General features: G+C 67.2%; 8 protein-coding genes across 8 annotated transcripts; 4 read left to right on the top strand and 4 right to left on the bottom strand.

Annotated features, from left to right (window-relative positions):
- Window positions 1-680: 680 nt before the first annotated feature.
- FA09DRAFT_329609 (hypothetical protein) lies at window positions 681-1,841 on the top strand. The gene is made up of 3 exons (XM_025742246.1): window positions 681-1,086; window positions 1,430-1,663; window positions 1,732-1,841. The coding sequence occupies exons 1-3, from the start codon at window positions 750-752 to the stop codon at window positions 1,815-1,817; spliced, it is 657 nt and encodes a 218-aa protein (XP_025598833.1). The 5' UTR covers window positions 681-749; the 3' UTR covers window positions 1,818-1,841.
- A 416-nt stretch (window positions 1,842-2,257) lies between these two features.
- On the bottom strand, window positions 2,258-3,698 carry FA09DRAFT_329608 (putative 60s ribosomal protein L7 subunit). The gene is made up of 2 exons (XM_025742245.1): window positions 2,520-3,698; window positions 2,258-2,455 (listed from the first exon to the last, which is right to left on the bottom strand). Exons 1-2 carry the CDS (start codon window positions 3,203-3,205, stop codon window positions 2,404-2,406), a joined length of 738 nt encoding a protein of 245 aa, XP_025598832.1. The 5' UTR covers window positions 3,206-3,698; the 3' UTR covers window positions 2,258-2,403.
- A 450-nt stretch (window positions 3,699-4,148) lies between these two features.
- On the top strand, window positions 4,149-6,043 carry FA09DRAFT_318096 (putative RPL2A-ribosomal protein L8.e). Its single transcript, XM_025740896.1, has 5 exons — window positions 4,149-4,215; window positions 4,482-4,606; window positions 4,877-5,328; window positions 5,397-5,495; window positions 5,560-6,043. The coding sequence occupies exons 1-5, from the start codon at window positions 4,183-4,185 to the stop codon at window positions 5,610-5,612; spliced, it is 762 nt and encodes a 253-aa protein (XP_025598831.1). The 5' UTR covers window positions 4,149-4,182; the 3' UTR covers window positions 5,613-6,043.
- A 132-nt stretch (window positions 6,044-6,175) lies between these two features.
- FA09DRAFT_269095 (hypothetical protein) lies at window positions 6,176-10,189 on the bottom strand. The gene is made up of 3 exons (XM_025739775.1): window positions 9,690-10,189; window positions 7,593-9,592; window positions 6,176-7,537 (listed from the first exon to the last, which is right to left on the bottom strand). The coding sequence occupies exons 1-3, from the start codon at window positions 10,052-10,054 to the stop codon at window positions 6,429-6,431; spliced, it is 3,474 nt and encodes a 1,157-aa protein (XP_025598830.1). The 5' UTR covers window positions 10,055-10,189; the 3' UTR covers window positions 6,176-6,428.
- Window positions 10,190-10,757: 568 nt separating this feature from the next.
- FA09DRAFT_269099 (hypothetical protein) lies at window positions 10,758-11,648 on the top strand. The gene has a single exon (XM_025739776.1). It carries the CDS (start codon window positions 10,869-10,871, stop codon window positions 11,532-11,534), a length of 666 nt encoding a protein of 221 aa, XP_025598829.1. The 5' UTR covers window positions 10,758-10,868; the 3' UTR covers window positions 11,535-11,648.
- Window positions 11,649-12,377: 729 nt separating this feature from the next.
- On the top strand, window positions 12,378-15,492 carry FA09DRAFT_338404 (hypothetical protein; the record flags this gene model as incomplete). The annotated part of the gene is made up of 2 exons (XM_025744101.1): window positions 12,378-15,368; window positions 15,430-15,492. The coding sequence occupies 2 exons, from the start codon at window positions 12,378-12,380 to the stop codon at window positions 15,490-15,492; spliced, it is 3,054 nt and encodes a 1,017-aa protein (XP_025598828.1).
- On the bottom strand, window positions 15,489-16,865 carry FA09DRAFT_329603 (hypothetical protein). Its single transcript, XM_025742244.1, has 2 exons — window positions 16,801-16,865; window positions 15,489-16,748 (listed from the first exon to the last, which is right to left on the bottom strand). Exons 1-2 carry the CDS (start codon window positions 16,827-16,829, stop codon window positions 15,626-15,628), a joined length of 1,152 nt encoding a protein of 383 aa, XP_025598827.1. The 5' UTR covers window positions 16,830-16,865; the 3' UTR covers window positions 15,489-15,625.
- Window positions 16,866-20,396: 3,531 nt separating this feature from the next.
- Window positions 20,397-24,310, bottom strand: FA09DRAFT_329601 (Suf-domain-containing protein). Its single transcript, XM_025742243.1, has 11 exons — window positions 23,521-24,310; window positions 23,148-23,465; window positions 22,954-23,094; window positions 22,434-22,759; window positions 22,292-22,381; window positions 21,858-22,236; window positions 21,583-21,799; window positions 21,372-21,524; window positions 20,889-21,315; window positions 20,657-20,835; window positions 20,397-20,604 (listed from the first exon to the last, which is right to left on the bottom strand). Exons 1-11 carry the CDS (start codon window positions 24,169-24,171, stop codon window positions 20,594-20,596), a joined length of 2,892 nt encoding a protein of 963 aa, XP_025598826.1. The 5' UTR covers window positions 24,172-24,310; the 3' UTR covers window positions 20,397-20,593.
- Between the last annotated feature and the right edge of the window lie 30 nt (window positions 24,311-24,340).

Genomic DNA, 24,340 nt, shown 5'->3' with positions numbered 1-24,340 from the left:
TCTCGTCGGCATCAAGCCACGGCGTCTTTGCACGAGGCTTCTCCGCACCGAGCACGCAAGCAAGCCGTCGTCTCGGCCACAGCGCACACTTCAACGGCGAGGCCTGCTGCTGTACGATCTTGGCGCTCTGGTGGCGACTCTCGCCATTATTCACCAAGCTCGCACAAAGCACCGTCTTCCAGTTGGAGGGGCCGGCCGCGGCCGAGACGGCGATCTGCTTGCAGTCCAGCAACGAGCTCCCGACGGCGTCGACAGCGGGCGTCAACAGCCTCATTCATTCAGCCACGCATCCCATCTTACTCCTTCCCCCCTGCTCTTCTCCTGCTTCCCCTCGCGCACTCTGTAGCATCTGTACCACCATCCACTTTCGTCACCTGCACGGCCTCACGCTCTCTCGCGCTCTCTACACTCTCTGCTGCTTCACCTGCTCTGGTTGTATTCAGAATGTCATCGGCTTCTCTTGCGCACGTCTCGCGCCAGCTTGAGTGAGCTGTATCACGAGGAAAGGAGCAGAAGGAGAGGCGCATGCTTATGCCGACGCCGTCGCTGCGGCGCCGCACGGCTGACCGCCCACGCGCGAGCTCCGGCTCTCGGCCCGCTCGCGCTCGCCCGAGCCGGGCGCTGGCGCGCGCGGCGCGGCGCAGCCAAGCCTCGGCCGCCGATCGCGCCTTCCCCGCACTCGTGCGTTCTGCGCTGCTAGCCTTGCCTCCACCTACTCCTACATCATCTCCTCGTCCACACTCATCAGCATGCCGCCAGCTCCCGCCGGCGCGCCGTCAGCGGCCACGACGCGGCGCCTGATGAAGGAGTATGCCGCCGCACAAGCCGAGCTCGGGGATGCGTCATCCTCCTCTTCCTCCATGCCCTCTCTGCTCGTAGCCGACGTCGACGCGGGCACCGAAGGCGGCGATGAGCTCTTTGGCGACGCAGCCGAGCTGGCGGCGCAAGCGAGGGCAGAGAAGAAGGAGCGAAGAAGAAAGGGCGCGAATCCGGATCTGCTGGAGCTGAGACCGTACGATGCGGAAGGAGAGGATCTGTTCGATTGGGTCGCGGTCATTCGAGGACCGGAAGGGGGGTCGTATCAGGGTGAGTGAAGCTACAGAGAGCTCAGAAGGTGCAGAGAGAGGGGAGCAGCTTGGGTGGAGCTGGGCCTTGGACATTGCAGGCTGCGGCAGGGTGGAGGGAGCAGCGTCGAGGGGTGTGCACCTCCAGCATCGCAGGCATGTCGCGCTGCCTGTGGTAGGAGCCACGCTAAGTCATGCACTGCTCGTACTGTCGAGGCTGGAAAGCGATAGTGGCGCCGACTGTTTGTGTGCTGGTCGCCCGTCGAAGTAGAGACAAGGCATCGAGCCCGGTGACAGCCGCGCTCGCTGTTTGGTCCCTCTCTGCTACTTCACGCCTCACCTCCTTCCCCGCTGACTCCTCTCAGGCGGCACATTCCAAATCGCCATCACCGTGCCCCCATCCTATCCGCTCAAGGCGCCCTCCATGATGTTCCGCACGCGCATCTGGCACCCCAACGTGCACTGGACGTCCGGCGAGATCTGCCTCGACGTCCTCGCTGGTCAATGGAGCCCCGCTTGGACCTTGAGCAGCGCCATGACTGCCGTCATTGCACTTCTGGACGCGCCGGAAGCGGATAGTCCGCTGAATGTGGACGCTGGTGAGTATGAGGCGGGCACGAAGAAGCGCTATGATGGCTGACGTGGCTTCGCTGGATCGCTGTTGCAGCTACGGTGCTGCGCACGGGAGACATGAGAGCCTATCGCAGTGCTGCCCGCATGTACACACTGCTGTATGCCGCTGGCGATCAATGACAAGCTCGCGATGCATGCGCTGCCTGCTGCTCAGCCGAGACGGTGGGAAGAGTGATAGCCTTCGGCGCTTTTTCGTGGTGAGGTGTATGTGCAGAAACGGGCGAGCACGAGGCGCAAGGGTGTGCGCCGCGCAAACATGGGGGATGTGGTGCGCCAAGGCGCGTATGGGAGCGTGGATGACTGGACGTAGGTGGGACTATGCAGAGAGGCCGGTGAAGGGGACAGAACGGGCTACGGGCGCAGCACGAGCGGACAGAGAGTGTGGACGTCGAAGATCACGCCAGTCGACATTGACAGGTGTCGAGACGCCCGCGAGACCAACGATGGGGAGCCCTGCAGTCCGACGACAGTCAGCGCCATGCTCTCTCACACGACATGCTCCGCGACATGCTCCGCCACCGCGCTCCCGCCCAACTCCGTCATCTCCAGCCCGACTCTGGCTAAAAACACATGGCATTCCCCAGCTCCTCCCCTCTACGCAAATGAATAATGGCAGCCGCTTCCTCCTCGGCTGGCAGAATGCCTTTTACAACACTCACGCGAGCATGTGGTGGTGCGGGCGCGTGAGCGAGGTGGTGGGGCACGCTTAGTTCATGCGGCGGATGAGGGCGTTGATGGCCTCGTCGCGGTCACCGGCGCTGCGAGAGAGGGAGGGTGTCAGTCAAGGGCATCACAGCAGCCGCATCCACGCCGGCCACTCACTCGCCGCCCTGCACGACGGGCGTCAGCTTGCGGTTGGCCCAGCCACCGTTGGGGTTCGGCAGCTTGAAGGCCCAGAGGAAGTTGGTGGCCTGCTTGAAGTGCGGGCCGCACGTGTAGATCTCGTGGACGATGTCCTCGATGGAGATGATGCCGAACTTGCCGAGGTGCTTCTCGATGATGGCGTTGTCAGAGAGCGGGATGCGCTGGCGGTCGATCTTGGCGTATCCGCGCTTGTAGATGAGCTCGCGCACGCTCTTCAGGTTCGGCGGGCCCCAGGTGACGTAGGGCTGCACGAGCTGCAGCATCTGCGACGTGGCCTTGGTGAGGCGGACGAAGACACCGTTGTTGATCTGCAGCAGGCGCAGCAGCTGCAGGATCTTGCGCGGCTTGGGCGCAATGTTGCAGATACCGCGCAGGCGCACGACGAACACAACCTTGGGCTGCGCCGGGACGTAGAAGTCACCAGCGGCCTTGGCTGCCCGGCGCAGGCGGATCTCCTCGCGCTCCTTGGCGGCGTACTCGGCGACGTACGACTCGGCGCGCTTGAAGATGACGCGGCGCTTGTCCTTCTTGGCCTGGCGACGGGAAGTGGCGTCAGCATCAGCATGCGCGCGACTCGAGAGGTCCGCCGCACTGCCGCCTCCCCCTCCATCTGCCCTCCGCCTTCTCTCGCTCCCATGTCCCATAGCACCGCAGCAACGCGCGCGCCACTCGTCGCGTCAGCCCCGAAAGATGGTTGATTGTGGGCAGCATCGCGCATGGCTAGCCGTAATCGGTTGTGTAGTTATGCATCTTGCGCGGCCCGAGTGTGCGCTGCTGTGCTGCGCTGCACGGCGCTGCGGCGGCGGCGAGCATGCGCGCCTGCGACGCTGCGGTGCGGGCGCATGGCTAGCGGTGGATGGCACCGCTCGCCGCAGCTCGCCGTGCTGCGGCTTGGCGGCCTGCCACTCAATGCCCGACGATGCCCTGCCAGCGCCGCTATCTGGCCGCGACGACAGCAGCATGTCGCCGCCAGTCCAAAACCACCATCACCTGTTCTCTCTTCACCCTTCCATGCGGCCTGCCTGCACACGCACCTTGCGCAGCTCGCCGGCCTTGGCCAGCTTCTCCTCGCGGGCCTTCTGGTCCGTCTTGCGCTTCTTGAGCAGCGTCTCGGGGAGGAGCACGTCGTTCTGCGACGGCACAGTCGTCTTGGGCGCGGCGGCGGGCATCTTGATGAGGGAGAGGGGAGGGGGTGACGGGATGTGAGGAGAGAAGGAACGAGGCGGCGGCGGCGCGGCCACACAGCGCTGCAGCAGCGGCGGCAGTCCAGCGCCAGCGCCGCCCGCCCAGCAGCGCAAGTTCGCAGCTCGGCAGGCGCGCTGCATCTCCGTCGCCCGCCCAGGCGCGGCACGTGACGTGCTCATCCGCGGCAGAGACTGCGGCAAGCGGCGCGGCGGCGCGGCACGGGAGCAGTGTGCGTGCCGCACTGCCCGCCAGGCGGCGGCAGCAGCTGCATGGCGCGGCGCGACTGCCTCACAGCGGCCGCTCGCCGTGCCTCTGCGACGAGCGAGCTTCGCAGCGGCGGCGGCACGATGGGCGAAGCGCTGCATCGCTGCGCCGAGCCGGCACCGCACCTCTCCTGCCCACCAACTCCCCCTCCCATCTCCGCAAGTCAGCAGTCATGGGTCGTGTCATTCGCGCACAGCGCAAGTCGGTGCGTGCCTCTCTCCGCCGGCACACCGGACGCGCATGAGGCACAGGCGGGCAGAGCGCAGCAGCTGCCACTGCTGGACAGCGAGGGAGAGGCAGCATGGCGGGCGCCGAGGCAGGGACGAGACGGCAGATGCACCCGACGCACGCCTCGCCGTTGCCCCTCTCTGCGCTCGCATGCTTCTCCGCTGTCCAGCGCAGCCGTCTGTGCCTCTCATTGCGTCCGGTGAGTGCCTCGAGTATGCGCAGTGCTGACCTCGTGTCCTCCAGGGCGGCATCTTCCGCTCGCACACCAAGCACAACAAGGCCCCGGCCAAGCTGCGCGCCCTCGACTACGCCGAGCGCCACGGCTACATCCGCGGCATTGTCAAGGAGATCATCCACGACGCCGGCCGGTGAGTGGCAGCAGAGGGCGCAGCGAGGGGAGAGAGAGGACAGACGCGGGCATGGGAAGGGCGCTTCGATTGAAAGCAGGCATAGCAGAACAGTGGGAGCAGGGCTGGGCAGTGACGAGCGGAGAAGACGTCGATTACAGGCTCCGGAGCGCTGCTGCTGGATGGAGATTGCGCTGCTGTGTCGGGCGAGGCGAGACGAGCAGCAGAGCGACGGCGTGTCCAGACCACACTCGAGATGGAGCAGGCGCTCATCTCGCCTTTCGTCCGCAGTGGTGCCCCGCTGGCCCGCGTTGCGTTCCGCGACCCCTACCGCTACAAGACGCGCACCGAGACGTTCATTGCCACGGAGGGCATGTCGACGGGCCAGTTCGTCTACTGCGGCAAGCGCGCCGTGATCAACGTCGGCAACGTGCTGCCGCTCTCGGCCCTGCCCGAGGGTACGATTGTGTGCAACGTCGAGGAGAAGTCGGGTGACCGCGGCACCCTTGCGCGCACCAGCGGCAACTACGCCACCGTCATTGGCCACGACAACGACGGCACGAGCCGCCTGCGTCTGCCCTCGGGCGCCAAGAAGAGCGTGTCGTCCGAGGCTCGCGCCACTGTCGGCATCGTTGCCGGTGGCGGCCGTATCGACAAGCCGCTGCTCAAGGCCGGTCGCGCTCACCACAAGTTCAAGGTGAAGCGCAACAGCTGGCCGCGTACGCGTGGTGTGGCCATGAACCGTGAGTTGCGCTGCCGCCGCGCGAGACGTCTCCTGCACACGCTGACTCGCGCCTCGCCTCGTCTCCAGCCGTGGACCACCCCCACGGTGGTGGTAACCACCAGCACATCGGTCACGCCTCGACAGTCGCGCGCTCCAGCGTGCCCGGTCAGAAGGCTGGTCTCATTGGTGCGTGCTCTCTCACACCTTCACCCTCTGCCTTGATGCTCATCGTCTCCCTCGCGCATCACAGCTGCCCGCCGCACCGGTCTCATCCGCGGTACCGTTGCCGTCAAGGACGCATAAGCGTCTCCTTGGCAGCAGCGCTGTGTCGCAGGCAGGAGGGAAGACAGTCCCGCTGCCTCTTGGGGTCAGGCCGTCTCTACGCATCTCCACTCTGTTTGCGCCGCCGTGTGCTTCTTGTCATCCAAAAGCTTGTACATCCATCGCCGTCTGTGTGTGGATCGCAGGCACCGACGACGGCGCTACAGAACGGAGGCGCGGAGGCGACCTATCACCGAGAGCACCGAGGCACAAGGCAGCATCGACTGCTTCGCAGCAGTGCCCCGCGTTGCTGTCTCTCCCTCCTGCTCTTCCCCTCTCTTGTCCATCTGGCGAAGCGCTCGTCGCATTGCCACTCCCGCCCACCCATCTACACTCGCGCCCTCGTGCGCAACCACACTGTCCCATCTTCACCCACGACTTCCCAGCTGTACCACATGCATCTTTCTCGACCCACTTGCTGCGTGAGTTGTGGCGGACTGAGCGACTAGGCGCAGAGACGGTGAGTCGAGGGACACGGAGCGACACCAACGACAGCAGACGAGTTCAGCGGCTTGGCCTGCGTCATGACGGTGCACGCAGGAGAGGGATGAGAGGCGATCGATTCAGATGTGAGCTAGAAAGCCGCATTAGGAATCGCGAGGTTGTACAGGAAGGAAGAAGGCGAGTGAGACGACGATTACAACAACAAGGAGGAGACGGCGAGGAGACGATGGAGAGCCAGGTATTAGTGATGGTGTGTCGTAATGAGCGTGAGGCCTTGCGTCAAGGCGGGCGTGAGGGGGACAGCGAGGCCGTGCGAGGAGGCAGGGCATCACGAGATGACGAGAGAGTGGCGGGTCACCAGTAGCCGGTGGCATGGCAGCGGCCGCGGCGCACGATGTGCACGACCTCGTCGTGCTCGACGACGGTGACGGACGGCGAGCTTGCGGGCGACGGATTGGACGAGGAGCCGCCCGCGTCGCCCCACTGCGGGCGCAGCGAAGCTGAAGGCCGTCGAGAACTCTCTTGCTGGTGGTGGTGCTGCTGCGCCAGCTCGGCGTACTCCTGCGCGGCCGTGACGTCGCCCGTGTGCGTCGCCAGGGAGCGCTGCCAGCGCCGGATGGAGAGCACGCTGCGGCTCTCGCGCAGCGGAGGCTGCGACGGCGCGAACGTCTCGGGCGTGAGCGGCACGAAAGTGTCCAGTGCCGGCGCCGTGCCCGGACGGATCGAGGGCAGGCTGGGACGGCGCAGCTGCTCGTCTCTGGCCGACGTCGACCCCTCGTGTGGGCTGTCGGGGAAGCGAGGGCGCTCCGGAGACTTGCGCGAGACCCGGATGATCTTGCGCAGGCTGGCTGCGGGCGCCGAGCGGCCCTCGCCCGGCACTAGGATGTCCGGCAGACTGGGCATGCGCGATCGAGTCGGAGCGATGCGCGCCAGCACCTTGCGCAGTCCTCCGCCGTGACGCTTCGACATGCTCGACGTCGCAGCATCGTCGGCGTGGTCGCCCGCGTCCTCGTGGAGTCCAAAAGTGTGCGCGCTGATCGGAGACATCGGCTGCGAGTGGAGCGAACGCGTGTAGGAGTAGTCTGTGGACTGCAGCAGAGCGCTCGGTGGCGTCGACGGAGAGGGCAGCGGAGGCGAGTGCTTCGCAGGCACTGCCACGTCCATGCTGGTGTCGCTCGAGGTAAATGTCTGGCGCGCATCGTGGTACTGCGTCGTGGGCAGCGAAGAGCAGCTGCTGCTCGCGTTGCTCTGCAGCGAAGACCTCGGGCCCGTCGTCGGCAAGTACGAGGTGGTGACGGGTTCGCTGGTAATGGGCTCCTTTGCCGAGCCCGGGCGTCGATACTTGGATGGGTGCGACACCACGGGCGCGATGCGCGGCTCGCTATCCCGTTCGAGAGTGAAGCCGCTGCGCGCGGACAGCCTGAACGGGATGAGTGTCGATGAGAGCGCCTGCACCTCGTTCGCTGGCAAGAAGAGGCATCAGCATCCGATGCCTGACGGAGCCCTGAGCGCACTCACCGAGCTGCTCGATCTGGACATCACCCTCGTCAGCGGCCAAGATGTCGTGGCCGATGTCTCCTGCGGTCGACTGGCGACTGAGTCGGAGCAGGTTCGACCTGGTCTCCATGGCGAGCGTCTGAGCGGCAGAAGGCGTGCCGGGGACCGTCAGGCCGGTTGTGCGGTCCGTTCGCTCGCTCAGCGCAGTGTCGCTGGCCTGCGAGCGGAGGCTCGCGCTCTTCTTCTCGATGTGCAGAGCGTCCCACGGCCGCGCGAAGTTGGGCACGGTGCTGATCGGCGTGCTGTCTGTCGCAGACGACGTCGGCGGGCTGGTAGCAGCGGTCGAGGCAGCCGTGGTCGTCGAGAAGAGCGAGAAGGGCGAGAGGTCGAGCTCCTTGGACGGCGGCTTGGGAACCGCCAGCACGGTCGAGTCTGCGGCAGCGTCGCTGCCGTCGTCGCTAGTCACGCTGTCGGCCGACGTCTCGGTGCTCCAGCCGCTCTTCAGCATCTGGCTAGTGGATGTGAGCGGCGAGACTGGCTCCGGCTCGCGGAACGGAGTGGGCGACAGCAGAGCCGAGGCCGCAGCGCCTCTGGCCATGGCGCCGTCGTATGCAGCGAGCTGCGTGAAGACGCCCTCTGGGCTGCCCTCGAGGCTCCAGCTCTCACGCCAGTACAGGTCGGCCAGCTCCTCGGTCGGGTCGGCGATCGGACCGAGTTCGAGACCGGTGAGGCAAACCGCAGGCGCCTCGCCAGCAGGGCTGTGGTGCTCGAGGCTCCGAGGCGGACTCGCGAGGATGGTCTCCTCGGGCTCCGTATCTTGAATCGATTCCATAGCGGTCGACTCCGCCTTGACCGTCGGATGCGGGTGCGACGACGACGTCGTCGGCAGCGATGCCATGGACGTGACCGAGTCGGAGCGCGTCGACTTGCCCATGCCCAGCGAGTACTCCGAGTCCGTGCCGAAGGCCTTGACGCTGACATCCGACATGGACGACTGCGGCGTCGAGCCGCGGCGCAGGCCCGGCAGGCCAGCGGTGATGAGACGCGGCGTGTTGGAGGTGACGGCGACGCGGCGGGCCGTCGAGACGACGACGGGCTCGGCCGCGTCCGGCATCGGACTCTTGGATGGGCTGGAGAAGGGACTGGCGGCGGAGCCGAGCTCTTGAGTGACCCACGTCGGCGGCGAGCGGATGGGCGTCCGAGGCGGCGTGCCAGCGGCCTTTTCGCGCATTGCGGCACTGCTGCCGGGCCGACGCTGGCGCGGCGCCGGCGTCAGGCCGCCGCTCCGAGGCGACAGTGGCTCGCGCTCGGCCAGCAGCAGCAGGTGGTTGGAGCGCAGTGACGCGGGCGAGCCCGAGGCAGCCTCGAAGCTGGTCGCCATAGGATTGCGGTTGAGCGTCATCCACGGCGACGTCGGCGTGCCCGGAGGAGCGGAACGGTCCGCGAACTGCTCGAAATCGATGATGCGACGGCTGTCGCTGGGCCGGCGCGTGCCGAGGGCCGAGAGCGAGTCTGAGCCGGCCGCGCTCGTGAAGCTCGCAAAGCTGCGGCTGGACGAGGCCGTGCTCGGGCGAGGCTGGCTCTCGCCCTTGCGTTGGTTGTTCTGCGCCGTGCTGGCTCGGCGCGAAGCAATGCTGCGCTTGCGCGGCCGCTCGACGTCTGCAGGTGTGATGACGGCCGGAGCGCTGCCCGAGCTGATCTTGTGGCTCATCGACGGACGCGGTGCGTCCTCACGGCCAGTTGCGGCCGGTGCGCTGCTCGTGCTGGCATGCTGTGTCATCGCGGGGCGCTGAGCATCGGTCCGAGCGGTGGCGGCCGGAGCGCTGCTTGTGCTGGCGTGCTGAGTCATTGACGGGCGCGGTGCGTCGTCCTGGAACGATGCTTTCGGCATGCCTCCGGCGCTGGTGCGCCGCGCCATCGATGGACGTTGAGCATCGCTGGCTGTGGGTGGAAGACCAGTGGTGCTCCGCGTGATTCCCGGGCGCTGAGCGACGAGCTGTGACGGAGCGGCGGCGGGAGCACTGCTCGTGCTCGGGTTCTGCGTCAGCGCCGGACGTTGGAGCCCCTCACGAACGACGTCGAAGAGCGGCACGCTGCTGGACGGCTGCAGCGTCTTACCCGGCGCGAGGCCGACTTGCTGCCCATCTTGAGCGGGGTCGCGCTGAGCGGCCGGACCAAGCGACGGGACGGGGACGCGTGCGATCTTGTGGGTGGCCGGGAGTATCGGCGTCGACGGCAGCGAGCCGACGAGCATGCCGCCCGGCGCCAGCGTGCGCGCCAGCATCTCCTCCTCCTTTGGCGTCGGGATGCGAGGCTGGTTGCGTCGCGGGCGCAGTGGATGGCCAGGCGACGCCGGGCGCGGCGCTGCACCGGCTGCTGCTGCCTCGGCGGCGCGCGCTCGCACCGAGAAGGCGGGCAGGCGGTACTGCTCCGGCGCCGTCGTCGGACGAGCGACAGTGCCGGTGGTGCCGCCGATGATCCATGCCGAGTCGTGCAGACGGCGTGGAGGCACACCTCGCTCCGCACGGTCCATACTTGCCAGACGTGGAGGTGTGGCCGGATTTGGAACGGTGGCGGCGAGACGACGAGCGAGTGCTGTCTCGTAGAAGTGCCTGGTGGTGGGAACGATGCCTGTGCCGCTGCGGTGTGGGCTATTAGAAGAGACACGCGTCTCTGCTGTGCACGCTGATGCGACGGTGAGAGGCATAGAGGAGGGCTGGCGGTTGTGAAGAAGAGCGGCGAAGAACAATCCTTCAGCTTGGCGGGTTCGATGCTGGTGGACTCGGCAGCGGGGAGCAGCAGCGCAGGAGCAGTCGAGAGGGAGCGCGGGTGTCCAGGCGATGCGCAGCGCTGCCGAGGCCCAAGATATATGGCCGCCGGGCACTGCCGCTGCTAGACGAGCTCTGCCGCGAGGAGCCGCGCCGGAGCAGATCTCGCGACGGCCTTGAGCACCACCGCCGCCGCCGCAAGAGCGCTCTACCGCCGCACGCTGACCGGCGCTGCGCCCTCTGGCATGGAGCCAGCTCCGTTGGCGGGCCGTCGGAGATGATGACGCTCGAAGCGGTGGTCCTCCATGCTGGTGGTGCGATACGGCGGCACCGCGTGCCGCACCCCATCACCCAGCCGGGCACTCAGGCACACCAGCGCCTGAATGTACCTGCAGCAGGCTGAGCAAGAGAGGAGAAGGGCGCAGAAGAGGCCAACTCGTCCATCGCGAGGGCGTCCGCTCCCTCAGGGGCGGCGGCCAGACGACAAGTTAGCACGGCGAAGCTCGTAGCGCACTTGACCGGAGCAAGCATGCCGGTTCCCTCCACGCGCGCGATGGCGGGATCGCGCGCGTCAGGAGGCGTTCGGCGAGACAGAGTGCCCTGGGCGAAGCGCCCTTCGGCGCCGGTTTGCATCTGGAACACCCCTGAGCAGTCGCCCAAGCATGAAGCGGAACGACAGGAGTCGCGCAGAGATCACCCCATGGGGAGATGCAGGCACACCGGAGTCCGGTCGGCTTCGCCGGATGAACCGCCCTTGCTTGACTGCATGCTGAACGCAGAGCTGCATGCTGCGTCGAGAGACGAGGCGAGCCGGATGAAACGTCGCTCGTCTTCTCAGCAGCGAGCGCAAAAGAAGAGGTTGAGGCGCACGGTGTTGCACGGGCAAAGCTTCACGCAGGCAGAAGCGCTGCGCGAGCAAGCGACGTCGAGACGTGCCAAGAGCGTTCGCCTGCCTGCTCGTCAGCGTACGGCTGCGGCGCGGCTCCATCCTCTCGTCCGAGATGATAGAGGGCCGCTGCGAAAGTGCCCGAGGGCGCGATCTATAGAAGGCAGTCGCCGGCGCATGCGGTGCCTCAATCAGGGGCAAGGCCGCGTGGCCAGCGCTGCGGCGCGGCACCGGGGCGGAGCCGAGGCGTGCAGAGGAAGTAGGTCATGTGATGTGACTGCGCCTTCGCTTGCATCTCGCGCCGAGTGAGGCGCAGCAGAGAGACGGGCGGAGCGTGATGATTCACTTCGGCGGCTGGGCTGGCGAGTGGCGATGCGCATCGGGGGCTCGGAGGTGGTGTATTCGAGGCACGTGTGCTGCGCTGGGTGCTGGGTGCGCTGATGAGCTGGAGGCCGTTGGCTGGCGCTGTGGAGCAGCGCGTCGCGGCACTCGGGACTGGAGGTGCGTCGTGGGAAGACTTACGTAATACGCGCCAGCCGCGCGTCTCTTTCACGGCCTCGCCCCAGCGCCGCGCCGGCGCCTTTTCGCATTTCCCCGCATCTCTCGACTGCGCAGCGCTCACACTCGACAGCGACAGCAGCAGCGAGAGGTTGGGCCTGTGAGTTCGCAGGTGCGCAGCAGATGTCGCTCAGGGGGTGCAGCCAGCATGCGCGCTCTGCCACACGAGCCGCAGCCGGCAGCGGCGGCGGCGCCTTTCAGCAACGGTTCAAGTGCTGCGCAGAGAAGTCTGCGCACCTCGGACCCTGGCGTGGCTTGTCGATCACCTGGAATGCAGCGCTGTGCTGATGCTGTCAAAATGTCGGTGCCAGCATTCAGCAGGTGCTGCTGCCTGGCACAGCTTCCCTTGAGCTCGCAGCACCTCGCAGAGCACGTTTGAGCAGCGGCAGCTGGGGCGCGCTTGAGCAGGCACCTCCACACACCTCCGCGCCCAAGCCACGCCGCGCGGCGCAGACACACGGGCCCTAACGCGGCGCCGCTCCGTCCTTTCCTGCCATCACCTCCCTGCCTTCGCCGTCGAACTCGCACGCACCGCCGCATCGCTGCTGCGCATCCTTCCCGTCCCATCCGCTGCTGCGCGCTGCGCCCGCCGCCATGGCCATCCTGCCCGACTCGGGCCACACAAAAGGCGCGCCGCCGCCGCGCGCCGCCGCCTCCAGCGCCGCCCCCTCCTCCTCGCCTTCCTCGCCGCTCGCACGCCCCACACCCTCGCCGCCCTACTCCACCGCCGCCAGCTACACGACGTACCACGACGCCGAGTCCGACTCACCCGCGGCCATGCCCGACGTCGACTCGCTGCCGCCGCTCGCAGACGGCGCCCTGCCGCGCGTGCCGCCGCCCGGCTACTCGCCCTCCGAGGCGGACCCGCCGACGGTCGAGGAGTCGCTGCAGGACCTCGCACTCGCCATTCCCGACAGCGAGTCGACTGAGGTCGGCGAGGCGAACACGGCGCCCTCCAGCGGCGTCATTGAGAACAGCACGCCGCGCAGCGCAGAGTGGGCGCGTCTTCTGGGCCTCAGTGGCCAGGGCGTCAGTGCCGCCAACGCAGCCACTAGCATGGGCTTCACTGCGGCTCGCTACGGCACAGCGTTCTCGCTGAACATCGCCAAGCGCGTGGCGCAGACGCTCGTCGCACTGCCGGCCTTTGCGCTCGACGGCGCGCTGGGCAACGGCCTGCCGGACGGCACGCACGGCCGCGATGCGCCCACTGCGTCGCAGACGGCACACGCTGCCGTCGGCGGGCTCTTCGACGTCATCAGCACGCTCGCACTCGGCGGCATCGACATCGGCAGTGCGCTCACCAGTGCTGGCCTCGGCGCTGCTGGCGCGTCCATCGAGGGCGTGCGCCGCCTGCTGGGCAGCGAGGTGATGCGCAGTCTGAGCGCCTTCTCGCGCCTCGTTTCGCGCGAGTGGAACGTCGAGTCGGACCTACTGCCGCCAGGCGGCATCCCGCACTACTCGACGCTTCGCGTCACGCAGGCCCTCACCACCTGGGTCTGCGTGCAGATGGTCACGCGCGACTACTACGAGAACCGCATGCTCAACGAACTCACCGAGCTCGACTTTACCGCCATGCAGGCGGAGCATGAGGCTGAGGCCGCCAAGCAAAAGGCAGCGTCGGAGCGTCGCGCCATCGAGGGCTCGCCAGCGCCAGAGACCACGCCCGGTGCTCCCGCGCCCGGCCGTGGTCACGAGGCAGTCCGCATCACCTCGGAGAACGCTCTGCCGGGAGCCGAGGGCGACATCATCGGCGCAGAGATTGGCACGTCGCCCGAGGGTAGCGTCGCCGGCGACGTGCCGCCTGCGCCGGACAGCGTCGAGGACGCGCCGCACCCCGAGCCGCTCTCGCCCGCCGAGGCGCTGCAGGGTCTGCGCCGCTACTCCAAGCTCGTTCTCGGCGTCTACGGCGGCGTGGCACTCGCCTGGCTGGGTCGTCTGCCGCCGAACGTCTTCACTGCGCAAGAGCAGGAGCTCGGCAGCGTGACGGATGGCGAAGCAGCACGCGTCGGCGGCGGTTCCGCAGCAGCCAAGGCAGCACGCGATGCCGGCGCCGGCGATGCGCCCATGCTCGGACCCGATGCGCCCTCGGTCTCGCGCCAGAACGACGAGAGCGAGTTCCTGCGCGCTGCGGCCGCCATGGACCTCGACGACGCAGAGCTCGAGTCGATCGACCGCGAGTATGCGCAGCGCGAGCGCGAGGCACAGGTCCAGCCGCAGCCGCAGGGCTCTGGCAGCTCGACGCCCGGCGACACCATGCCAGGCGCTTTCGGCTCGGCGCCCACGCGGACACAGCCCGCCAACGAGATCGTCTTCTCGTCTGAGCCGGAAGCTCTCGACGGGCTTCCGGCCGCAGTTGAGACTGGTGCTGTTGCTGCCGCACCGGCCAAGCGGCCGACCGCAGGCGGCCCCTCGTACATTGACATCATCACCGGCCGGCACGACTCTCAGCTCTTCCACTCGCTCGCCGGGCTGCCCGACGGCGCAGCGCAGGAGGGCAACTACGCCGACACCGAGATTGGCAGCAACGGCCGTCCCGTCCGTGGAGCGCCGCGCGCCCCAAGCCGCGTCGCTCGGCCCTCGCAGCCGCGCTACTACGTCGTCGTCGACCATCCGGCACGCCGCGTCATTCTCGTCCTGCGCGGCAGTCTCTCGCTCGGCGACATTGCCATCGACCTGACGTGCGAGAGCGCCGACTTCCAGTGGCGCGAGGATCACGGCGTCGAGATGCCTTCGCAGACGCCTGCCACCGCATCGTCGAGCCGTCTGGCATCCGACGAGGCCATGCCCGACTACAAGGACGAGACGGGCGAGACACAGCCGCGACTGCTGCCGCGCTCGGCTGACCAGTCCACGCGCGACATCGTCCACGAGGGCATGTACGAGACGGCCAAGGACATCGGCGAGCCCGGCCGGCCAGTGCACCGTGCCGTTGCTCGGGCGCTGCGCCAGCACCCCGGCTACAGCCTCGAGATCACGGGCCACAGTCTCGGTGCAGGCGTCGCCTCGCTACTCGCGCTCATGTGGGCGTCGCCCGTGACGTGCCTCACCATCCCCTCGTCTGGTCTGCCTGCAGGCCGCCGTGTGCACGCCTTTGCCTTCTCGGTGCCCTGCGTCATGGGCGCCAAGCTGGGCCTGCGCTGCGCCAGCCTCGTCACGAGCTTCGTCTACTCGTACGACCTCGTCTCGCGTCTCAGTCTCGGCTCTATCCTCGACATTCGCAATGCCGCCGCGTGGATCTGCTACGAGGACTCGCAGCCGGAGCGTCAAGCGCCGGCCAACGGGCCTTCGAACGCCGTCTTCTCGCTGCGCATGACGAGCCTCATCCGCAAGGCCTTCCGACACCAGGCCGGGCGGCTCGACGCCGATCCGCGCGCAAAGGCAGACGTCGAGATGGACATGCTGGCCGTGCGCAAGACGCTCGAGGCGAGCATGCAGCAGGTCGAGCTCTACCCGCCGGGCAACGTGCTGTATGCCTTTGCGCCGGGAGACCTGGCCGTTGGCGCGAAGGCAGAGCGCCTCTTCCACCTGCGACACGACGGCAAGCGCGAGAATGTCTTTGGCCAGATCACGTTCGACCGCAAGATGGTGAGACCCAGAGATAGTTGCCTCGACATCGAGCCTGTGCTGACCTCTCCTCGCCCCGCAGCTGAGCTACCACATGCCGCAAGAGGTCGACCGTGTGCTGCACTCCTTTCCCTCTCTGACGTGATCATACCCCCGCGGGCTGCTCCGCTCTCCCCTGCACTCCTGCTCTGCCCTGCATGTCCTGCCTCCCCGCACCTGTACTACACCCTTTCACCCACGTACCTCTGGCAATACCACTCTTGGAACTCTATCTGCATTCACGGCTCGCTCGGTGCATCCGTGTCCGTCTCGCCGAGCTCCCATCGTGCCAGCTGCAGCACCTCGAGTGATGCGCTGCGCTTCTCAGCCCACGCACGCAGCGCGTCACCGACGGGCGTCTCGCCCTGCTCGAGACCGGCAGCGGCCAGCGCCATGCTGAATGGCTGAGCGTAGAGCGCCGTCTCGTCACTGCCGCGGATCTCCTTCGTCGGGAAGCCCGCGACCTGGCGCGCGAGCGAGCGAGCCAGCGCACGTGTCTCGACGCTGTTGTCCTCCGTCGAGGAGGAGGCGGATGGCTGCAGCGACGAGAGGACGAGCGAGCCCACGCGGCCTGCGGCAACCGAGGATCCCGGCCGTGTCGCTGCGCCAGCTGCGATGTTGGCGCCGTGCGCATATGCGCCGGTGAAGTTGATCTTGCGTGGGCCGGGACCGGCTGATGGCACCACGACGGCCGAGGCACGCGCCAGACGGATACGCTCGCCCAGCCGGGCAACGGCGTCGAGGATCGCCTCCTGCACCGTCTGCGGCTTCTGCGGCTGTTGCGGTGTCGAGGCTGCGGCGTCGGCGGCCGGTGCCGAGAGCAGCGGGAAGCTCAGGAACGCCTCAAGTGGCAGCTCCAGCATGCTTGCCTCTGGGCCTGGTGCGGTGACGTCTGCGAGCGACGGGAAGAGCGCGGCCGTGTGCGCCACGTCGCGCGCCAGCTGCGTGAAGAGGTCGGTGCGCCCCACAAAGTCCGTCTCGCAGTTGAGCTCCACGATGGCAGCCTGTGCGGCGGAGCGCTGTGCTGCGCCCGCTGCGCCGCCCGGCACGCCATCGGCCAGCACGACGATGGCGACGAGCCCCTCGCGTGCGGTGCGAGAGGCGACCTTGGACGCCTTTGCCGCGCCGCTGGTGAGCTGGTCGGCGCGCAGCCACTCGAGCGCGGCATCGAGGTCGTCGGGCGCGTCGGGCGAGGACCACGTCGAGGCAATGGCCTCGCGAGCCTTGAGCATCGAGGTGCCGGGCGCCCGCTGACGCAGTGCGGCGATGCTGGCAATGGCTGGCTTGCGCGCAAGAAGCGAGCCGCTGGAGTGCAGCAGGCGCGCGGACGGCGCAGCGAGGCGCATGCTTGGCCGCAGCGAGCTGTGCGGTGCGTCAGGACATGGCCGAGGTGGTGGTGCTCTGCTGCGCTCACCGGCCCAATTGTGGCAGCAGGAAGCTCATGATGTCGGTGGCTGCAAGACGCGTGCGAGGTGGACGTGGGCGAGAAGGAAGGTCGGAAAGAGGCGTGCGCGGGACTCGGCCCTCAGCGCCTGCACCCCGTGGGAACAGCCTGCCCTCCGGCCCCTGGCCGTGCCCTCTTTAGGCAAAGCGCTCGCCTGCATCTGCCTCATCGGGTCGCCGGCAAGCGCTCCTCGTCACTCGCGATGCCAGCAGTCAGAGTAGCGCGCCTCTCGAGGGCACTGGATCTGTCAGCCTTGCACGGCTGAGCGCTGCCAGCATGCAGCCGAGCACGTTGCTGCTGGCCCTGCGCTGTGAGCTGGACAAAGGAGGCGACCGCCGTGCCGTAGCCTTATGCTGCGCTCTGCGGCGCGTGTGTGAGCTCGGGCCTTCAGGAGCGTGCCCTGGCAGTGACATACTCATAGGCATGCAATCTTCGTCTGTCCCACTCTCCCTCTCACTTCCATCTCTCGACCGACTCGCCCCTTCCAGCCCTCGCCACCCTCGTCGCACCTGTCCGCTTCCAGCATCTCGCCCGTTCCCAGCACTACGTCTCGTCCCAGCCGCAGCTCCCTTGTCCCTCTCCTTTCCCGCGTGGCCTGTGCACGCACGCTCTGTCTCTCAGCCCTCTCACTTCAGCCGCCTCTTCTCGCCCGCATCTCCAAGTGTCCACCTTCGCCGTCGTGCGCTGTAGCGCTCGCTCGCCGAGAGCGCCTGGACTCGAGCGACCGGCACCAGCGCCTGGCATCAGCATCGAGCAAGCCGCTGAGAGCGCTGAGCCCTCTCTGCGCTCGCTCGCCCGACGATGCCGCTTCCCACTCGTCCGGCTGCCCAAGCCGGCGGCAGCTTCATCCCGTCGAGCCCCAACCAGCCGGAGCTCACGCTCAGCTCGCTTGCGCGTCTCGTGCAGCAGCAGAGCGACGTCGTCTCCTCGCAAGCCGAGCTGATCAGCAAGCTGCACGAGTCGCTGCGCACTCTGCGCGACTCGAGCGCCGAGGAGAGCGAGTCGAGTCGGGCGCGCATCGAGGCGCTCGAGACGCGCCTGCGTCCGCTCGAACGCCTCTCGCAGCGCACCACAGCGCTGGAGGCTGCGTCGGACAGGATGAAGGACCATGTTGAGTCGCTCGAGTCTCAGCTCGTCAGTGCGAAGAACGAGAAGCAGGAGCTGGAGAGGAAGATGAACGAGCTGGACCTGCGCGCTAGGGTGCGCGAGACGCGCCGGCCCGACGTCAACGTGCTGAGGAGCAGCGCAGCGGCGAACGCGGGGCCATCCGTGCCGAGCCAGCCAATCGAGCAAGTTCGCGCAGCGGACAGCAGATTAGCAAGACGCACGCCGGAGAGCAGCAGCAACGACTCGCCGCTTCGTCGTGCTCGCCGAGGTGCCGAGAACGAGCGCATGCCCTCGCAGCCCGTGCAGCAAAGCAGTGCTGCTCCGTCGTCCATCGTCCCGCAGCAGCCGGCCGCGGCGCTCGCTCCCGTCGGCAACGCTGAACCGCAGCCCCGCTTCACTCGCCTCGAGTTCACTGCGTCCGGCATCAAGGAGACGTCTGAGCTGAGCGCGTTTGCCGTGCACAAAACGGCGGATGGACCTCCTGACAGTCCTTCTTGGCCTCCGGGTCCCGACTCTCCTTCGTACTCTCCGGCGCCCGTCTCAGGCAGCTTCGACGCTGCGGATGCGATGCAGGTAGATGGCCCCGCCTCGGGCGTTGCGACAGGCCCGGTCGGGCTCGGGCTCGACGTTCAACCAGGCCCCTCGGCGCCGCACGCGACAGGCGTCTCGCAGACTGTCCAGCAGCTCGGACTGAACGGCCACGGTGCCGGCATTTCCGCCTTGGACGGACCTCCTGTGCGCGTCAAGATGGAGCCTGGCTTGCTCCTAGCCGTTCCCGCGCACGAGCTTGTGCACGCGCCTTCGTCGTCTTCGCAGGTCGCGCAACACGCGAGCTCAAACCACGGCGCTGCGCTCTCAGCTGAGGCACAGGATGTGCAGATGTCGTCGGCGCAGCCCGGCGAGGCCGAAGTCGCACAGCGCTTCAACGATCAAGGCGTGCAGACCGCCGTCGAGCGGAGTACTTCCACAGTGCTAGCCGACACCGCGGCACGATCCGCAGCTGCGTCCCTCGAGCAGGTGCAGAGCCCAGCACACGCGTCCACGCGACCTCAGCTCGCCTCTTCTGCAGTCAGTGCAGGTCGCAAGCGGACCTACGATGGCGACTGCACTCAGGAAGAGAGCAACGCCGCTGCCTCTCCATCACATGAGGCGGCACCCGCCGCCTCACGAGCCCAGACGGCCCACCATCCTCGCGTCAAGCCAGAGCCAGAGGATGACGAAGTCTCGTTCGTCAGCGAGAAGCGCCCAGTGAAGTCGGCAAAGGCGCTTCGCGCTGGAGGCGTTGCTTCGCCCATCAAGCTGGAGCCTCAGGAACCTGCTGCGCCGCAAGATGGCGGCAAGAGCGGGACCGCTCCTGCGTCGAATTCCTCGACAGCTCATGCATCGCTTCGCACTCAAGTGGCTTCCCGTAGGGCCACGCCGCCAAGAAGTCCGTCGATCGGTGCATCGACAACTCAAGCAGCGCCTGCTCCTTCAGCGTTGGTCCAAGAGACGCCGGCATTTGCTCGTGCGACAGCTGGTCCAACCGCACAGCGTCAGCAGCACAACAACATCCGCAAGAGCACGCAGGGCGGTCAAAGTTCTCTTACTTCCGATGCTCCTGCTGCGAGCGGCGTCTCGTCGCACCAAGATCGGCGTGGAGGCCGAGCTGAAGCACCACTCGTTGAGTCAAGAAGCCGGTCGGACGCGTCGACCACACCATCGCCCCGGCAGCCGGAGCCGGACGAAGCCGCAGCGCGAGAACCTCAAGCAGACACGATGTCCAGGTCCCGCTCGTCTCTTTCGCTCTCGGGCTATGCATCAGTACCCTTCAACGAGTCATTGAAGCGCCCAGATCTCTGCTGGGCGGACGTCAAGATTGGTCACGACGACTGGCGCATCGGCATCGACTTTGCTGCTCAGTACAACTCGATCAGCCCGGCAACACTCCACTGTGTGCAAGAGAAGCTCGGGCACACGATCAAGTGCTGGCTGCAGGGCGATCGGACTGTCTGCGAGATCGAGATCGAGTACAGTGGTTCCAACGGCGTCACGCGCGAACGGTCCTCCTACCGCTGCAAACACACGTTCCGCATGTTGGATCGCCTGGCAGTCGGCCTCATCTTGCTCGGCGGAGGGCATCCCGCTGGCGTCGGCCGCGTGAAGACGATCGCTGAACGCTTCTTCCTCAAGAAATGTCCTGTCTTCCATTTCCCGCTCGTCCTGCCCGAGGCGCCTCCGCCGCGTGCCTGGGTGGACTTCTCGGTCTTCAAGGCGCCTGCTGGCACGGCGATGTCGCATGAAGCATCGCCAGCAACTCGCCGGCCTCGTACGACTCTCAGAGCGTTGCGTCTGACGCATCAACTGCGTCGCATCCCAACCCGCCTCTGGCCAAGCGCCTCGTCCCTTCCAGCTCCGTACCTCGAGGACCCGCTGAGCGTACGCCCAGCGGCAACGCGCCCGTGTCCGCCTCGGCAGCCTCTCTCCTCGCACGTCTCGGTCCGCCGGAGCCCAAACGACGCAAGCCGTAAGACAAGGCCCCCGTTCGACAGCGAGGTCTCGCAACCGCCCCGACACTACCATCATTCGCGCCACAAGCGCCTCCTCGCCAACTCAGTCCCGACATCGCCGCAATGCGATAGATTCTTGTGCGCGCGGGCTATCGCCCAGTCGCTGATTAGCGTCGGCCTGAGCGCTATCGGTCAGCTGAGTCCGGACAGTTGTAGTCCACCTCACTCACCTCGACCCATGCCGCCGCGGCGGCCTCGCATGCCCCAGCCAGCAGGCGCAGACGGCGCCATCATACCTGGGCCGCCGCCGCCGCCGCCAGGGATGGGAAGGTCCGAGTTCCGCAGGCACTCCATGACGTCGTCTGCCTGCACGCGCGGCTCGCCGAAGGACGCGGCGCTGGGAAGCGTGCTGCAGGACGGATGATCAGACGAGGGTGAAGCAGGTCATGCGTGCCAGCTCACCTCATGAAAAAGCGGATCACGTCGTGCACCATCACGTAGTTCGGCTGCGGCGGCGCAACAGGCTGCTGTTGCTGGAACGGCTGAGGCGGCCCGGCCTGCATCGGCTGACCAGGCTGTGGCCGCATGGGCGGAGGCGGTCTGGCTGAGGCCTGCGGACTTGCTCCTCGGCCACGCGGGTCGGATGTCGAGGCAGCCGGCTCTGCCAGGCGTGCCCGCTTCGCGCCAGCTGGCTCGCCGTCGCCGTTCATCTCGCGCTTGCCAGAGGCAGCCTGTGCCTCTGGCTCAGGAGCGACGCGGGCAGCGCCAGCGACCGCCCGGTCGGCTGCGCTCGCGCCGGCCAGCAGCGGCTGGAAGCCGAGGTCGCGCGTGCTGATGACGTCGAGGTCCATGTACGTGTTGCGGTCGACGAAGCGCTTGACCGGCGGCTCTGCAAGATGGTCGCAGTGAGCAGCAGCGCAGCCTCCGTCAGCATAAGGCACTCACCGTCAGGGTACACCTCCTTCAGCCGCTGCTCGAGGCGCTGAATGGCCGCCCGGTCGCCGAAGCTGTACTCGTAGTCGCACCAGCGGTCCCACAGCGGACGAGCGCGCTCGGGCTCGAACGTGCCGACCGTGCGCTCGAACAATGCTCGTGCGTCTGTGAGCCAGCAAACGTGAGCAAGGGAACAAGTGATGCCTGGCTCTGCGCTGCTCACTGTTGTCGTCGTTGATGCTGATGAGGAAGTCGAGGTAGCGCACGACGAAGGCCTCGTCGCTGCCGAACACCTTGAGCGCCACCTCGAAGACGCGCGTCGCGACGCCGACCTCCTTCGAGCAGTGGTACTCCATGAGCGCATTGGCCTCGTACACCTGCCACGTGCAGTGCGGGCTCTTGCGAGCGCGACCAAAGATCGCACGACAGGGCCGCAGACCCTAGCGGAACGCAGCATGTCAGCACAAAGGTCAAGACGCTGTCGGCGCTGCGGCTCACCTCGGTGCGCCGGACAAAGTGCATGTACTTGATCCACACCAGCGCCGCAGCCTCCTTGAGCTCCTCGATGCTCGGCTTGACCGCCTCCTCCTCGAGCTTCTTGCGCGCAGCACGGCCCTCGTCCTGCCTGCGTGTCTCGGCTCGCTCGTCGCCTCCGACGTTCTCGTCTGCAGCGCCCTCGTCGCGGCGCTTGGCGGCAGCGTCGGCGAGTGCCTTCTCGCCCTCCTCGTCGATCTTGCGCAGCTTCTCGCCGAGCTGTGCCTGCAGAGACTCGATCTGTCCGTGCACCCACGTAAGCAGGTTCGTGAACATGGCGCCGCACTCGGTCGTCTGGCCGGCGGCCTCGCCTTGCTCTGCAAAGGCAAAGTGCAGCAGGAAGCTGGCAGAGCAGCGTCAGCGGCATGTCCACGATGCCGACACGCAGCGGCGCTCACCTGCCGGGGCACGCCTCCATGCCCGTCTTCAGCCACGAGATGGCCTCTTCGGCCCGTCCGGCGGACTCGGCGTAGCGCGATGCCATGAACCTTCGGAAGGCCTCAGCATGCCGCATCACGCCTCGACTGCGCCTCGACTCACCAGAGCTCAGGGTAGAAGCGCATGTGCATCGTCGCCTTGCGGTACGCCATGAGCACACGGCCGTGCAGCGTCGGCAGGTCCTCGAGCTGCAGCGGGTTGCTTTCCTCCCACACGAGGTAGTTCTTCCAGCCCTCGACGTGCGCCTGCTCGCGGTGCGAGAGCTCGCTGCTGTATGCCGGGCGCGGACCGTCGGCCGGGCTTGCGCACCACGTCGGCACCTTGGGCAGCAGTGGCCGGAAGAGCGTGTCCGTCAACGAGCGCATCTCCCGCAGCGCCGTGCGCGCAGTCATGTACGCCGGCGAGCGCTCGGCCAGGAACTTCTTCGCCTGTTGGAGGAAGAGCAGGCGAGAGCAGGCAGACACAGGCACGCGCAGCGAGTAGCAGCCATGCAGTGAGATTGCACAGAAGGGACGGCGCAGGACAGGCAGCACGAGTTGCACCGACAGGCGTGTCCAAGAGAAAGGGGAAGAGGCCTGGTCAGCAAGCAGACGCGGCGCACTCGCACTCTGGAGCCACGTACGGTGATGCGGTTCAGGCTGTTCTCGTACTGGTCGTACTCGCGCCAGATCATCTCGACGCTGGCCAGCGGGATCGCGACGGCTCGCTGGTACGCTCGCCGGATGTCATCCATCTTCTGGCCCTGCTGCCACGAGGATGTCGCCTGTCCCAACGTCAGCCCTCGCGCAGTACGGACAGACGCCGCCGCAGTCTCACCTCTCGCTCCTTCAGCAGCACAAGGTACTCGCGCCACACCTCGCCCGAGTCACGGCTCTGCCCGACGAAGCGCAGTGCGAATTCGTACGCGCCCTCGATGATCCCCCGCACCTTGTCCCGCTCGCTCTCGCCGTCCTCAGACCCGCTTCCACCCGCGGGCGGCAGCGGGTTGACGCGGCGTGTGTACGACAGGTACAGCCGCCAGAGCTCCACGCTGGGCGTCGTCCGCAGGCAGCGCGTGAAGAGCTCCTCGACGCGCGGAAAGTTGGAGTGCGACAGAGACATCTCGAGCGAGATGTAGGCGTGCCATTGCCGCGCCTGAGTTTGGCATGAGCGGCAGCCTAGAGTGCGACTCGCATGGCGCCGTACTCACCGCATTGGGAAATACCTTCAGGAAGCCCTCGTAGCGCTCTCGGATCTCGTCCATGTCTCTACGCGCGGTCGCGTCCTCGATGAGCCCGAGCCACGCCTCGCCGTCCCGCTCGTTCTTCTGCACGCGCTGCTCGGCGTTGCTGCCGCGAGATGCGGGGTCCTCCGCTTTTGGGCCGGTCGGAATCGGCTTCACGCCCGTCTGCGCCGGCGAAGGTGACCGTGTCTGCTTCGCAGCGCTGCCTTCCGGCACGGCGAGCGGTGCCGATGCCTGCGGCGGCTCCTCCTCGCGCGGCGGCGGCGTGTTCAGCTCGTCGTCGCCGTCCGCGTCCTCGGCCTTGACGGCCGCCACGATGTTCTGCGCCTCGGCTCCAACAGACATGTCCACGTCTGCATTGCCAGACGCCTCTGCCTGCGCGCTCGTCTCGGCATCCTCGGGCTGTGCCACGGAGGAGGCTGCAGCGTCATCTGCGCTGGCCACGGCCGAGGGCTCCTGCGCCTCAGCAGCTGTAGCATCTACGTCGCCAGCACTGGCTGCGGCCGAGGAGCTTGCTGCATCAGCTCCAGCAGACTGCGCTGCTTCCGGAGCAGGAGCGAATTCTGCGACCGGCTGAGACGCAGGCACCTCAGCGGGAGCCGATGCGGCATCGGCCATGCTGGCTCAGGCGGGTCCGAACGGGCGCAACACGCGAGCAGAAGGCAGGATGTGATATGCAGCACACAGAAGAGGATGCGGCGGCGGAGAGATAGCTTGTGGAAGGGGTGACGGCGCAGGGAGCCTGGGCGGATGATGGGTGGAGGAAGGAGGCGGTGCGGAGCCGCGC

Source organism: Tilletiopsis washingtonensis (genome assembly GCF_003144115.1).
Source record: "Tilletiopsis washingtonensis strain MCA 4186 unplaced genomic scaffold FA09scaffold_9, whole genome shotgun sequence".
NCBI classification, from domain to species: domain Eukaryota; kingdom Fungi; phylum Basidiomycota; class Exobasidiomycetes; order Entylomatales; genus Tilletiopsis; species Tilletiopsis washingtonensis.
The sequence above is the reverse complement of the archived record's forward strand: the minus strand, read 5'-3'. Positions and strand labels throughout refer to the sequence as shown.

Coding starts and splice junctions, on each gene's coding strand:
- FA09DRAFT_329609 (XM_025742246.1), top strand. CDS start 750: ATGCCGCCAGCTCCCGCCGGCGCGCCGTCAGCGGCCACGACGCGGCGC. Junction 1,087..1,429: donor GGAAGGGGGGTCGTATCAGG/GTGAGTGAAGCT, acceptor GACTCCTCTCAG/GCGGCACATTCCAAATCGCC. Junction 1,664..1,731: donor TCCGCTGAATGTGGACGCTG/GTGAGTATGAGG, acceptor TCGCTGTTGCAG/CTACGGTGCTGCGCACGGGA.
- FA09DRAFT_329608 (XM_025742245.1), bottom strand. CDS start 3,205: ATGGGACATGGGAGCGAGAGAAGGCGGAGGGCAGATGGAGGGGGAGGC. Junction 2,456..2,519: donor CCCGTCGTGCAGGGCGGCGA/GTGAGTGGCCGG, acceptor CCTCTCTCGCAG/CGCCGGTGACCGCGACGAGG.
- FA09DRAFT_318096 (XM_025740896.1), top strand. CDS start 4,183: ATGGGTCGTGTCATTCGCGCACAGCGCAAGTCG. Junction 4,607..4,876: donor ATCATCCACGACGCCGGCCG/GTGAGTGGCAGC, acceptor TTTCGTCCGCAG/TGGTGCCCCGCTGGCCCGCG. Junction 5,329..5,396: donor GCGTGGTGTGGCCATGAACC/GTGAGTTGCGCT, acceptor CCTCGTCTCCAG/CCGTGGACCACCCCCACGGT.
- FA09DRAFT_269095 (XM_025739775.1), bottom strand. CDS start 10,054: ATGGATCATCGGCGGCACCACCGGCACTGTCGCTCGTCCGACGACGGC. Junction 9,593..9,689: donor GCAAGTCGGCCTCGCGCCGG/GTAAGACGCTGC, acceptor GAGCACGAGCAG/TGCTCCCGCCGCCGCTCCGT. Junction 7,538..7,592: donor TGTCCAGATCGAGCAGCTCG/GTGAGTGCGCTC, acceptor TCTTCTTGCCAG/CGAACGAGGTGCAGGCGCTC.
- FA09DRAFT_269099 (XM_025739776.1), top strand. CDS start 10,869: ATGCCGGTTCCCTCCACGCGCGCGATGGCGGGATCGCGCGCGTCAGGA.
- FA09DRAFT_329603 (XM_025742244.1), bottom strand. CDS start 16,829: ATGAGCTTCCTGCTGCCACAATTGGGCCG. Junction 16,749..16,800: donor CTGCTGCCACAATTGGGCCG/GTGAGCGCAGCA, acceptor CGCACCGCACAG/CTCGCTGCGGCCAAGCATGC.
- FA09DRAFT_329601 (XM_025742243.1), bottom strand. CDS start 24,171: ATGGCCGATGCCGCATCGGCTCCCGCTGAGGTGCCTGCGTCTCAGCCG. Junction 21,316..21,371: donor GAAGGAGGTGTACCCTGACG/GTGAGTGCCTTA, acceptor ACCATCTTGCAG/AGCCGCCGGTCAAGCGCTTC. Junction 20,836..20,888: donor GTGATCCGCTTTTTCATGAG/GTGAGCTGGCAC, acceptor TCCGTCCTGCAG/CACGCTTCCCAGCGCCGCGT.